General features: G+C 40.9%; 1 protein-coding gene across 3 annotated transcripts in view; it reads right to left on the bottom strand.

Annotated features, from left to right (window-relative positions):
• Positions 1–15,008, bottom strand: part of Uimc1 (ubiquitin interaction motif containing 1) — a 74,808-nt gene that overhangs the window by 7,029 nt on the left and 52,771 nt on the right. For all 3 annotated transcript variants that reach the window (XM_055595823.1, XM_055595822.1, XM_055595821.1), the window contains exons 10-11: positions 14,077–14,230; positions 3,811–3,889 (exon numbers count right to left, since the gene is read on the bottom strand). In XM_055595823.1, the coding sequence (XP_055451798.1) occupies positions 3,811–3,889; positions 14,077–14,230 (233 nt within the window). The remainder of the gene's footprint in view (positions 1–3,810; positions 3,890–14,076; positions 14,231–15,008) is intronic.

Raw genomic sequence — 15,008 nt, 5'->3', positions numbered from 1 at the left:
TTTATGGTTTTTGGTAATGACATATTATTTGCTGTTTATATTTACTTTATAAGATGGAAATATGAAACAAAACGCAAATTTGAACAGTTTTTAAAAAAGATTTATTTATTTATTATATATACAATGTGGGTTTGCATGTACACCTGCACGCCGGAAGAGGGCACCAGATTTCATTATAGATGGTTGTGAGCCACCATGTGGTTGCTGGGAATTGAACTCAGGACCTCTGGAAGAGCAGCCAGTGCTCTTAACCTCTGAGCTATCTCTCTAGCCTAAACAGTTTTTTAATTTGGTAAAACAGCACTTTGCAACATCAACAGAAACTGATAAGGAGTACGTAGTGCCATGGTGGTTTAAAGTGGTCTGAAAGAAGACAAGAGCCTTGAAGGTAAGGAAGTTAGTGGCCGGCCGCAGGAAGCTGACAATAAGCAATAGAGAGCACTCACTGAAGCTGACTCTCTTATTTGACTCAACAAGTTGCCAAAGAACTAAATATGAACCATGTAAGTTGTTGAAGCATTTGAAGCCAAATTAAGTTTGATAAGTGCCTCATAACCGAGTCGGGGGAAAAAAAGTTAGTTGTTCTGAATCATCACTCTTCTTACTCTATAAAACAACAAACCATTTCTTTTTTTTTTAAACGATTTATTTATTCATTATTTATACAGTACTCTGCATATATATGCCTGATGGTTGTGAGCCACTGAGTGGTTGCTGGAAATTGAACTCAGGACCTCTGGAAGAGCAGACAGTGCTATTAACAGCTAACTAATCCATCTCTCCAGCCCCCAGCAAACCATTTCGGCTCCCAACAAAACATGAAGACCGTAACATGTAACAAAGTCAGTTGCACATGACAATGAGTGATGACCAGCTCAGTGGCTAGACCAATGGTTCCAAAGCATTTCCCAAAGCCAAGTTTTAGCAAAACAAGGTCATGGTGACTCTTTGGTAGTCTGCTGTAGCTTCTGAATGCAGGGAGATCATTCTGTCTGAGATTTCGCGCTCAGCAGATTAATGAGATGCAGTGCTGCGACCTGGGACGCCTGCAGCCAGCACTGGTTACCGGAAAGAGCCCACATTTACCTTTACGGCAGCAGACCACACACTGTGCAACAAACACTTCAAAAGCTGAACAAACTGGGCTACGAAATTCTGCTTCATTTATTTATCTGACCTCCTACTAATGACCCACCATTTCTGAAGCATCATGACAACCTTTTTTGAAGGAAAATACTCTATAACCAGCATATGCAGAAATACAGAAGTCAGTGAGCTGGCTCAGTGGGTAAAAGGTACAGGTCACAAAGCCTGATGACCTGAGTTCAATCCCTGGAACTCATATGACAGAAGAGAGAATCAACTCCTACCAGTTGTCCGCTGACCTCCACACACAATGCATTGAGTATCTGGGAGTTGGGAGGGGGAAGAGAATAGAGATATCTTCTAAAGTTCCCCAAATCCTGAAGTGTTATTTTTATACTATAGGAATAAACATTTTTCATCAGCAAAAATGCACTGACTATAATTGCTCCTATTTTGAGTAATAAAGTGTATTTGAAGCTAGTCATGATTTAGAACTCATAGTCTAAAACCTTTGAACTAACCTACTATATGAGACATGGCAGCACTAAGGAAGGCCTGGACATTTAAAGTCAGGCAGAGTTTGACTTTGTTACTGTTGGCTACATGACTTAGTTATACATAATTTACCTTTATTTGGAAAAAAGAAAGAAAATGAAAAGAGGCTGAGGGTATAGTTTGGTTGTTAACTGCTTGCTTAGTAAGACAAGGTATGGACTCAAATCCCAGTCCTTGAAGGGGTGGGGCAGAAGAGAGAAAACGAATGCTGCCCCTCCACTACTCCAAAGTGGTGGAGTCCCTACAACGAGGGCTGACATATGCTATCAGGTGCTCATTATCTAGCTGATACTGTCAGCTATCTCACACACAGCTTCGTAGATGCTGAATGAAAATGAAATGAAAATGAAAACAAGTGTCTGCACCTTAAAAGCTTGTCCACAAACACAGAGATGTTAAGACAAGCTGCAGCAATGTGAGGGACACAGTCCAAGAGGAAGGTCTACACTAAAGATCACAGAGAAGGAAGAACAGGAAAAGGCTGTTAGTTGTTATTCAGTTACAGCTGGATAGGAGTAGGGAGAGTTCTGGTTTACCACCATGTAGCAGGGTGATTACATTTTAACATGCTAGAGAAAGGGTTTTTAATGTTTTTACCATGAAGAAATGATGAACAGATGTTTAACATGAGTTAAACATTACACAATGTACACAAGTCAAGCATTATATGGGTGTCCATTAATATGTACAAGCTTAAAGTTTGTACACGTTAGTGTTTAAAATGGAGATCACTACAGAAAATCACAACTAGTAAAATACCGGGAAGATCTGAGTTGTGGGAGCCCAGCCCCAAAGAATATATCTACAATAAAACTCCTGAACCTAAGGCTCAAGTGGAAGAGGGGCAGAAAGATTTTAAGAGCCAGAGGAAAGACGTTTGCTCTGACAATACGTCTCCTAGAAGCTACATTGATGATATCTCAAAAATATGACACCAGACATGTTAAAGTGGGAAGGGGAAATCTCAGAGTCCGAGGCCTCCAGACAAAGAACTAAATAACTAGTGACCACTGAGAGATGAAGATGTAATCTCTCCCAGGGTAAGCCCCCTAACTGGCTGTCTAATACCAGTGGTCAGCTCAGACATCATATACATGAAAGTATCACTCAAACATACTCAGCAGGTTGTATTTGTGTGTGTACTATGTTAGTATGCTTACATGCACACTAATAGAGAAAAGAGGACATGAGTTTGAGAAGCAACGAAAGGGGACATGGGAGAGGTTAGAAGAAGGAAAGAGAGGGAGAAATTATGTAATTATATTTTAATGAAAATAAAGTTTTAGTGGAGGGAGGGAAGGGAGCTGCATTCAGGATATAAAGTGAACAAATAAACTTACTGCCCCCCAAAAATGCCTGTTCTGCCACTGAGCTCCTCAAACAGCTAAGAGAAGCTCAGTTGCATTTGCACAGTACATCTCTGCTGTCCCATTGACCAAGAGCATCAACAGGGGACAGAGTGCATACACTAAGCTGATTAGTTGTGTGCTGAGGAGGTCTGGCTAGACATCTGTGAAGTGGAAATATCTGGAACACTGTGTCACTGTCTGGTCACTTCAATTGCCAATTTGCTTCACGTTGTAAGTACTCAAGCAAGTGAAAAATCAATAGATAGAAATGATACTGCCTACAACACCAAATAACTGTAACTCTATCAACTGGGTCTCTAACTTAGGGCAGAATGCTACCATCTGGGTAGCATGTGCTCACTGTAGGAACGTAACTCACTGTTCTACCGCACTGTTGGCCTTGTTTTTAGGAGGCAGTGTCTATACCCGACCCCTTCCTCCGAATGTGCTCTCTTAGCCAAGCTACAACCCACATCCCAAGGAAGTCTACTTTATTGCTCAACCTCTTGCAACTCACCTTCTAGATCATGACACTGCAAAATGTTCACTACTTCCCCATAGCACCACACCAATTTACAAGCTCAAAGAAAACAGAAATGAAGAACAATGCAGAAGCAGAACCATTTTTAATGTACTGAAAAGGAACAGATGGACGACGAACACTGAAATAAACTATCCATAAGAAAAAGAAATTCAGGCTTTCAAACAACAAGACAGGCTGGGCAACCGAAGAAATAGAGGGGCATATACTAGTCTCTTCACTTGATCCAAGCGATGGTGTGTTAGAAGAGAATCTGAGGAAGGCAGCGTGTCTACTTACTTGCTGGTGTCCAGGGCAGACTGTGTAGCTCTCCAACCGTCACGTTTGTTCTTGGCCTCTCTTTGTCTCCGAGTCAACACTTCCCCATTTCCAAAAAAAAAAAGAAAGAAAGAAAGAAAAAAAAAAAGGACAACATTAATAAGAAGCAGCAGTTAAAAACTGTTCTGCAGAGAAGAAGTCCACTGGCTGGGAAACCACAACCTTTCTAACCCTGAAAATAACACTTGTGACCAAAACTGCCACCCAGAAGACATTCCCTGTTCACTGCCAACCCATGAGATTTAAAAATCTAGTTCATTCCAAGGAAGGTTTCTGTGTTCCACTTGTACTTGAAGCAATCAAAAACATACACCTGCTCTACCACAAGTCTATCTGGTACAAGACATATTCCAATAAAGTACTCTACGAAATGCAGTAAAGGCGAGTAGCTTTGTAAGTACCATCTTTACAGTCTTCAGGGTTCTAGTTTGTAAGTGAGGACAGTAAGCACAGTGAACATAGCTGGTATCTTCCACTGTATGAGGACCACCTCCAACTTGTATAGGTATAAATTGGTTTTAGCACAGGTGATGTAAATATTTGTCTCACATCAAAAGGTATCTGCTTATAAAATCATAGTCCCTCTTAATGATCTTACAGGTTATATAATCAAGTGTTTTTCTAATTTTTGCCATAACAAAAGCTAAAGATGTCTCTTCAAAACATGCCTTCCTTACACTTAACATAGAAAATTTAGAAAAGTTACTAGTTCATGAAATAACCTATCCTGTGAATTACTTGAATCTTCAGCTTGTACAATCCGGGTTATACCAGGAATTGAATAAATTTCAATTTGGTTGCAGTTAAAAGTACTTGCAACACAAGCCTAAAGACCCGAGTGTGATCCTGGTACCCATGTAAAAACAGGCTATGGTGGCAAGCTTTTGTTATCTCAAGGATGGAGAGACAGAGACAAAAGGAGCTCTGAGGCTTGCTGACCAGCCAACCTGTTCTGGGTCCCAATGAGAAAGTCTACCTCAAAGAAAGAAAGAAGAGAGAGACAGAGAAGGGGGGGAGGGAGAGAAAGGGGGAAGGAAGAAGGGAAGGGGAAAGGGAAGAAAGGGGGAAGGGAGAGGAGAGACAGCTCTGTGGATAAAGGGGCCTGCCAACAATCCTGAAGACCTGAGTTGGAGCCCAGAATCTACCACAAGATCCACATTCATTCACAAAGTGATTTTTCTCACCAGACGACTCTCATTTAATTAATAATTCTTGTTCTCTCAGATGCTAACCTCAATAATTTTATTTTATTGATAACTTCTAACTCAAAGCACATAATTATGTTGCTAGTTCCTAAAATGTAAGTCCTTATAACCAGAAAACAAAACAAAACAAACAAAAAAGAAAACCAGACATCACTGGGTCCATTTTAGCAATGAGCACATTTTAAAAGCTTAGAGGTCTCAAGTTTGCAAATTACTCCTCTGGAGGATGATACACTCCAAGGCCATTACTTAAGCACTACTATCAGAACTATTCCATTTTTTTTGTTTTCTGAGACAGGGGTTCTCTGTACAGCCCTGGCTGTCCTAGAACCAGCTATATAGAGCAGACTGGCCTCAAACTCACAGAGGTCCGACTGCCTCTGCCTCCCAAGGGCTGGAATTTAAGGCATGCACCACCACCGGCAAGTACCAGTTCATCTTAACACCATCAAGAGACAACCAGACAGTTCTGTGCTTCAAACCTTAATTCAATATGAGATTCACAATATCACCTACGAAACATACTTGAAAGGAAACAAAAACACCTGAGGTAAATCTGACCAAGCCTCAAATCCAATTAACAGTTTTCAGAAAGCATACTCTCGAACAAAGAAAGATTAAAATACAATTAGCAAAATACAGTGATAAAAAATATCACTTTTTTTGTTTGGAATCACGGTCTCATACATCCCAAGATGGCCTTAAGTTCACTACGCATGAGATTGACCTTGAACTGATCCCAGGGAGGATGTTCTAAAACACAATTAACTTTACTTAACAAATGAAGTACACTGGAAAAAGGAGGGAGTAAGAGAATTTAAAAGACACTTAAAAGAGATGTCAACCCAATCTAATGCGTGACCTCTGTTTGGATCCTGGATGACTGGTACGCCGGTGATAACAATAACAGCAAATTGCAAATGTAGCTGGGTTTGTTGTTGTTGCTGGGTTTTTTGAGAAAAGTTCTCATTATGTCACCTTGGCTGACCTAAAACTCTTTAGACTAGGCTGAATTTCTGCCTCTCAAGTGCTGGGATTAAAAGTGTGCACTACCACAGGCTGTATTTTTATAAATACTCCTTTATCTTCTAGACATGAATACTGAAATGTTTGCAGATGAAAATAACTCTGGAAAAGCACTTCAAATGCTTTAGTGGAGAAGGGTGAGAGGTCAGAGGACATATAAAATAGATTGGCCTTATGTTGATAATTGCTTAAGTTAGAGGGTGTGTTTATATGCTTTCATCACACTTCTAAGAAGATAAAGTTAAATGATCTAGATAAAATTTGTTTAAAACCTTACTAAAAACAAAGAAAAAAAGAGAAGGATACACATCAAACCAATACATATCAGACTTCTAAGTTTCCCCAAATTTTCTATAATGAAGATGTACTGATTTAAAAAGAATGAAACACTAAATCAAAAAAAAAATAGAGCCCTAAGCCGTACTATATTAAAAAGAAACAGTAAGTGGGGAAAGTCTTTACAGAAGGTCAGGGAATCAACGTAGAAGTGGCAGGGGTACCACAGTGAGGAACCACTGGGTAGTAACTCCTGAGCACCCACGTGGGCGGGAGAAGGAGCGGCGCCAGCTGTCCTCTGACCTCCACACCTGCACTGTGGCAGTCAGTGGCCCTTACTCTTCCTAGTAAATAACGGTGACATAAAAGTTTAAGCCAGGGATAAGTGGGTATTTTTTGGACTAACACATTTCTACAGCTTCACTAGCATAGAAAGTGTGAGCAGACCCTGAAGTTTTCCTTGTTCTGCACAGAGTTCTGACACTTGTACGCACATGGGGAGGATGATGCACACCTGGCAGAGGAAAAGCTCGGAGCCATCCCGAGGCCTGGCCGCTGTGGAGCTGGTCTCTCTTGGAGGAGGAGGGAAGCTTGGAGTACAGGACTTAACTGGCACTTCAGAGGTTAGATAACAGTGAACCAGGAGAAACTGTTAGAGAGCACCAAGGATGAAGACTGTGAGCGGTCATCCATCTGAGGCTGGAATGTCCCATGACACAACTGCCTACCAGTCACCCAGGTACCTACTAAGTAACCCTCAAACTCCCTGGCTCACCAACTAGACTTGAGTAGGATCATTTCTTTGGTCTGTTGTTAGTGTCCTATCTGAGGTAAAACATCTCTCCAAGAAAAAAAAAAAAAAAAAAAAAAACAAAAGCCACCCAACACTGGCTCTTCAACATGAAGGCAGTGAGCAGGAATAACCACAACAAAATGGGTCAGCTACAACAACATCTACAAAAACCACAACAGAACCTCATATTGAATTAAGATGAGAAGAACAAAGCTGCTTCCCATCCCAAGGGGCTATGGCTGTAGTGACAACTGTGTATTTTGCAGTACACACATATGTATACATATTATACATGTATATATTATATATATTTCCCCCCTCTTGCAGCCCAGGCTCAACCTCTCTAGGTAGTCAAGAATGACTATTAATTCTTGAACCTCTTGCCTCTACCTCCCAAGGACCACTATTACATGTGCTCACTACCACACCTGGCCAGACAATCATTCCACATACCACTCAAACACCAACTTTAAACTATGACATGGCACAAGCCAATTATCCTAGTGCTCCAAAAGCTGAGAGAGGACTGCCACAGATTCAAGGCCAGCCAGGCTTCAAACCTCCTGCCTCAGCCTCCACACTAGGCTAAAATGTATTTTTAACACTTGTAACTAGAGAGAACAACATACAGAAGAGAAATAAACATAGAAATATCTTTTGAAGTTGAAAAAACTTCTCCCGTTAGGAATCCATTAGCTCAAGTTGCATTCTCCTATTGCCTTCTACAATGCCCATCGTTTTGGTTCTTTTTGTTGTTGTTGTTGTCTGTTTATTTTTGTTTTTTGAGACAGGATTTCTCTGTGTAGCCTTGGCTGTCCTTGACTCACCCTGCATACCACGCTGACCTCGAACTCGCAGAGATCCCCCTGCCTCTGCCTCCCTGAGTGCTGAGATTACAGGCGTGAGCAACTGCACCCAGCTTACTACATATTTAATTGTTGCTCTTTTCTGAACATATTTTTAGGCGATTTACGTTATCTTACAGTAGTGCCCTTTTAAGACTCCAATGACATGTTTCCTGAAACAACACAGGGATTTCTTTGTGTCACAGCTAAGATGCACTTCTTTCCCAGCCAGCTAACCCACAATCCCTGTGAGACCACAGCCTGTGTCCGATTCTACGCTGTCTCCTAAATCCATTTTTTTTTTCTATTAAACCTATCCCATGTCACAACTGCTAACACTTTACAATAGGAACTAATAGTAAGACAGCTAATCGAAGAGTCTTGAGTACTACAAACACTACACTAATACCAGAAAATGACTGGAGAGCTTTACAAATTACATTCAGTCTCTAAGAGGGATATGAAACAGAAAAGGTCCAACTTTGTCTAAACTGAGAAATAGTCTTAGAGATGCTGAGGCCTTGCTGGTTCATGCTGATGGCACCCAAGTCAAGCCTGTTTTAAGCCTCAGTCCTTTATTATCTCCAAGTCCTTTACTATCTTTATTAGCATAAGAGAGATCTCCACCTCCTTCAATCCATCCACCTATTTATCATTATTTTTCTGGAAATATCCCTCAAAAGAAAATGAACTCTAAGCAGGATCATGTATGACTCTTATGTTATAACCTTCTACCAAGGCAAAAAGTAAAGTTAATGCCCATAGCTTCCTAACCCCTGCTACTATGTATTCCTTATGTACTTTTTTGTTTGTTTGTTTGTTTGTTTGTCTGTTTTGTTTTTGAGGTCTATGTAGCCCTGGTTTTCCTGGGAAACCTAATTATTCTATGTAGACCACGCTGGCTTTGAACTCAAGAGATCCACCTGTCTCTCCTTCCCAAGGGCTGGGACTAAAGGCATGCTACACCACTACCGGTTCAACTTACTCTTACCACTTTGACTTTTAGGCCTTGATATCCATCTTCCCCTTACTGATAATTGTACTGCAGCTTGTCTACTTATTAGAAACACCGACCCTAGAAACACTACACAGACAAAAAGTACTTTATAATTGCAGCTATTATTTATTAAATATGCTAAGCATAATGCCTTATATTATCTACCCATGCATATTATAAAATGCCTCAGATTCTCATGATCCTACCATTGGACTAATTTTATAGATGAGGAGCCTGATTCTGAAGGAGGTAAATATTACTCAACTGGCAAATATTACTGATACACAAAATGTTAACTCTGTTCTCCCATTCTATCCTTGTCCCCATTCTAGTAATCGGTTATTCTATAGCAACCTCCGTGACCCTTTTCTTAAAATTGCCATCCTCTGCTTAAACATTCAGTCTTTGCTCAAGTCTTTCCAATGATTACTCTCAAGAGGAAAAGTCAAAGTCCTTTTCATAGCTATGAGCGCTGTGATCTATCCACCTGCCCTTCCCAATTATGTCTCTAGCCTCTTGTTTATCTTCCTCTCTCATTTGCTCCACTCCAGCTATACTACAGCTATACGCTTTGAAGCTACCGTTTCTTCCTGTCTCCAACTGTCTGAAAGGGCTTCTATTGCTGTGACACCATGACCTGAAGCAACTTGGGGAGGAAAGGATTTATTTCAGCTTATAGTTGCACAGCACTGAAGGAAGTCAGGGCATGATCCTGGTGGCAGGAGCTGGTGCAAAGGCCATGGAGTTACTTACCATGGCCTCCTTTCTTATAGCATCTAGGACCACCAGCTGACAGCTGGCACTGCTCACAGTGAGCCGGCCCTCCCACATCAATCAAGAAAATGCACCACAAACTTGTCCACAGCCCAATCTGGTGGGAACATTTTCTCAACTAAGGTTCCCTCTTCCCAAATGACTTTAGTTTTTTCAAGCTGACATAAAGCTAGCTAGCATGGTAACATATTCTCTTTCTGTGGTGGCTACTATGAGTTGTCAACTTGACTACATCTGGAATGAACTACAATCCAGAAATGGAGGGCACAGATGTGGGAGAATTTTTGCAGGCTTTAAAGAGAGTGAATCCACTTCCAGTCTGGATCTAATGAGGTAGGTCTTTGATCCAAATCTTGAGGAAAAAAGACACATGCCTTTAATCTGGGTCGTGAGGAGGGAAGATAATCCTTTAATCTGGGACATACCTTCTCCTGCAAGAGTCTACTACTTCTGTAAGGACAGAAGGAAGTTTTTGCTATTTGCCTGCTTGCCCTCACTTTGCTAGCACACCCACTTCTTCACTGGCATTAGAGCCTACTTTTTCAGGCTCCAGCATATACTGAAGACCAGTTGAGACACCCATCCTTGTGAACTGAGAAAATACTAGATTCCTGGACTTTCCATTCACAGCCAGCTACTGTTAGGTTAGCTGGACTACAAGCCGTAAGTCATTTCAATAAATCCCTTTTAGAGAGAAGTTCATTCTATAAGTTCTGTTTGTTACTCACCTTAAAATTCCCTCACTTCCTTTAGGTCTCTACTCAAAAGCCACCTTCTTTTTTATATTATTTTTTATTTTATGTGAATGAGTGTTTCCTGAATGTATGTCTGTGATTCCAGAGGTCAAGCAGTGTTGAATCCCCTGGAACTGGAGCTATAGATGGTTATGAGCCACCATGTGGGTGCCAGGAATCAATCAAAGGTCATCTGCAGGAGCAACACATGCTCTTAACTGTTAAGCTACCTCCCCAGCCCCAAATGTCACCATCTTTTTGTTTTCTTTTTTTTCAAGACAGGGTTTCTCATAGTCTTGGCTGTCCTGGACTACTTTGTACACCAGGTGGCCTTGAACTTGCAGATATCTGCCTGCCTCTGCCTTCCTGAGTGCTGGGTAAATGTCAACATCTTAAAGGAAACCTTTCTGACAACTATTCTAAATTGTCACATCATTGCTCTCTATTCCCTTCTTGTGCTTTGTACTTTCCCCCCTAAATTATTATCACCAGGCAGGAGAAGCCATTTAGGCAGTTAAGTGCCAACAAGCCTGAGAACATGAGTTTAATCCCCAGAACCCATAAAAAGTTGAGCATGATGGTGTATGCTTGTGATCCTAGTACTAGGGAGGTAGAGACAGGAGGATTCCTGGAGTTCACTGGCTAGTCAGGCTAGCCTTACCTACCAAGCCCCAGATCGCAGTGAGAGACCTTGACTCAAAAAACAAAGTGGATGGCACCAAAGGAATAACAGCTGAGGTTAACCTGTAGCTTCCATACATAAGCACATGTGCACATGGACACCCACACAAGATAAATTTTAAAAATTCATCAGTTGACACCTTACTTTTCATGTTTTTTTTTCCACTTACTTTTTTGTGGTTTACACCTTCTACAACTAGAATGTACACTCCAGGAGAGTACTGAGTTTTTATGTTAATTCAATGTATCTGAATAAAATAGGTATTAATATATATTTTCTCAGCAAGTAAGGAGGAAGCTTTATTTTTCCTAAGTGTTTACATAAAAATGATCTTCAATTATTTCCCAGAAAATACAAAGGCAGTCTGTTTTTGTTATAGTCTGGGACAATGTATTGAATCTTATCCTTCACAAACAATCCCTTTAAAGAACTTCCTATTTTTTATGGTTTTGATCAGATAGCCTTATCACTGAATAAACTGAGCACAGAAGCCAGCTTAACCACAATGTAGTATTGTAATCAAATAAAACTTACAGCAAAGTTAATCAGACACATCTTTAATGACATGCATAATTGTTATTGTGCTGCATGGTAACTAGGCATAAATGGCAGACATTCCATGTAAATGATGCTAATTACTATTCCTGTTACACAGCCAAACCAAGCATGTCTAGGATCAGATTGAGAGAGTCACAGAAGGGAGGGGAGAACCTGGGTATTTAACTCTGCTCTCAGAATAAGAACAAGAACTCTCTTATTCCCTAGGAATTAGACAAATGGCCTCCAAGCTCAGTTACTTGGATTATTCCCATTCTCAAAATGGGAAACTTTCCCTCTCTGGTATAAGAAGCCTATTCCAAGATTCAGAAATTATGTTGAGAGGAGCAAAAAAAAAAAAAAAAGAAAAGAAAAAAAAATTCACTAATTTCCATCCCTAACAAGAAAGATGTGGGCATAGGTAAACTGATAGAAAACTAAGAGATCAGATTTGCTGAGAACCAAGTAAAGGCCACACACACTGAAAAGTGTTTCACATAATTCCTGACTTCCCCAGCCTACCTAGATCCCCAAACAGTTCCCAAGAAAACACAGGAGTAAGCAGAGCAGACTCTGGGATGGTTCCATTGAGAATTCCCTGCTCCAAAATCTCCTAAAAGGCTTTCATGGTCCAGGCTACACCCCAGTGTCTCTGGGACATGATCCCAATTCACTGCTCTTGTCTCTCTCTTCTTTTTGCAGGGACATTCACTCTAAACAACTGTAATTACTTTCCTGAGTAAAAATGTCCTTTCCCAGTAAGACCACAAACCTGTTGGTAGCAGAAACCTTGTTTTACAGCTTATCTAGTCACGCACATAAAAGGCTTACCACCGATTTCTTTAAGTGTTCCAGGGGCTGGAGATGGCTTGTGATTAAAAGTACCTGGTGCAGCACATAGTATTTGAAGACCAGCACATAGTACCATGTAGCAAATTGGGCATCAACACATGCAGGTAAATCCATCTCTGACCAGGGTGAAGACAGGAGGATCAGTGAAGCTTGCTAAAGCTGGTCTAGCTGAGAAAATGTGAGCTCCATGTGCAGAGATGTCCTGCCCAAAGGAGCAGGTGGAAAGGCTTAGAGGAGCACACTCAGTGGCCTCTTCTAGCCCCACATGTGGGATTCGGAGGTTACCAGGTTAGGTGGCAGAGGCCCTTACCTACCTGCCCTGAGACCTCTGACAGATATGACATGGTGGTAAGCAGAGAAATCCAACAGAATACTAGTCTACACTAGTTACCTTTCCCCCCACCCTCTGTGTAACAGAGCCCTGGCTGTCCTCGGACCACACTGCCCTTGAACTCCTTCCTTCTGAGTGCTGAGAAGCCATGGCCACCATGCCCAGCTGCTCCAATTATCTTTAGGAATGGGCAATCCTGAACCTTTCAGGAGCATGGATGACTAAATTGCCAACTCATGTACCACCACTGTGGGTGAACCAGGTGGTCCTCTCTTACAATTTTAACTTAAAAAATACTTCACAAATACACAATTGCAAGTTGAAATACATATAAATTATAAAAACAAAGCAGCATGAAGGTTGCAACACTTCCAAGTACCTAGGGTTTTCAGGTCATTTCTGTGTTGCTCACAGAGAGCTAGCCATGCTGACACTATCTTACTGAGTTAGAAGGTAAAACCATAGACAGAAAGGCAGACTCTGGATGGTATATCAAGGGATCTGATTAACAAAAACCTTTTTCTTGGTCAATACTTCACTATATCAAACCTATGGCTTTAGTATACTCTTAGAAAGGTAACCCAATAGTTTCGGTGTAACTCAGCAGACACACACAGGACAGAAATAGAAATTAGGGATGTTTTTAACAGCTGTCTCTAAGAATGTCTGCTAAACTAAACCACAAGACATACATTTTAAGTGAAAAATGGACCACTGTTGAACTTAAGTTTCTTAAGTTCTTCAGAAGTCTCAATACTGAAATAGGGAAGGTGAAATGTATGGTCTACTGCACTGTACTGGCTTTTTAGCTGTTCACAGTAAAAGCAAATGGAACATTCAAAGAAAAGGCTTTTCCTTCTACCTTCTCCCAAGGAACTTGGTACAAGGTAAATTCTGAAGACGAGGAACACGCACCTGCTGGAACACTAACTAGATGGAAACAACAGCATCTTTAAAGAACCATTTCCCCTATGCTGCACTATACAGGGTCACAAAAGCAACATGTAAAAAGTTAAAGAGTTCTGCTGTCAGCTCTGTATGGTGCTGTACACCTTTAACCCCAGGATTAGGACACAGAGGCAGAAGGAGCTCTCTGAGTTCCAGACCAGCCAGGGCTACACAGAGAAACCCTGTCAATAACAACACCACAGTCAGGCCATCCTGTTGAGTTTTACCTGTGTCCTGCTCCATCAGACCATTGCAGTACATAGCATGGTGTTCAATCTTTGTGGGAGGAAAGTCATGGTCACACAGTGGGCAGGACACCCGGGTACTAGACGAGAATGCAGGAGCAGGATTTTCTTTCTCACCATCTTCCCTATTATCAACCTAAAGATCGTGACAAACGGCAACTGTAAGTAACAGCTTTAGTTTATGTCTTTTCACCCAAAGAACAAGACACATTTCATTTACTTTCAAAGAAAAAATACCTATCAGTTTATACCAGATTCAAAACCAAGAATTGAAAGCAAAACCTTAAGTATTTAAAGACCTAAAGAAGTCATTAGTCAGGGCTGGAGAGATGGCTCAGCAGTTAAAAGTCTGCTCTTCCAGATGTCCTGAGTTCAATTCCCAGCAACTACATGGTAGTTCACAACCATCTATAATGAAATCTGATTCCCTCTTCTGGTGTGCATGAAAACAGAGCACTAATATGAACAAAATACATAAATCTTTAACAAAAAATGAAGGGGGCTGGAGAGGTGGCTCAGAGATTAAGAACACTGGCTGTTCTTCCAAAGGTCCTGAGCTCAATTCCCAGCAACCACTTGGTGGCTCACAGCCATCTATAATGAGATCTGGTGTTCTCTTCTGGCACGCTGGCAGAATACTGTATGGATGAATGAATGAATGAATGAATGAATGAATGAATGAATGAATAAATAAATAAATAAATAAGTAGATAGATAGAGTCTGCAAAAGATGAAGTCCGTAGTTAAAGACAATCAATTTTACTGAAGCCTCTTAAGTCTTGCTCCTATAGTTGCCAGTATCTCACATAAGTAGTTTTCAAATTCTGTTTATTTTGTATATATGTAGGTTAGTTTTGTTTGTTTGGGGTGTGTGTGTGTGTGTGTGTGTGTGTGTGTGTGTGTGTGTGTGTGTG

This window comes from Psammomys obesus, unplaced genomic scaffold (assembly GCF_907164565.1).
Source record: "Psammomys obesus unplaced genomic scaffold, mPsaObe1.curated_primary_1811, whole genome shotgun sequence".
Lineage (NCBI taxonomy): Eukaryota > Metazoa > Chordata > Mammalia > Rodentia > Muridae > Psammomys > Psammomys obesus.
The sequence above is the reverse complement of the archived record's forward strand: the minus strand, read 5'-3'. Positions and strand labels throughout refer to the sequence as shown.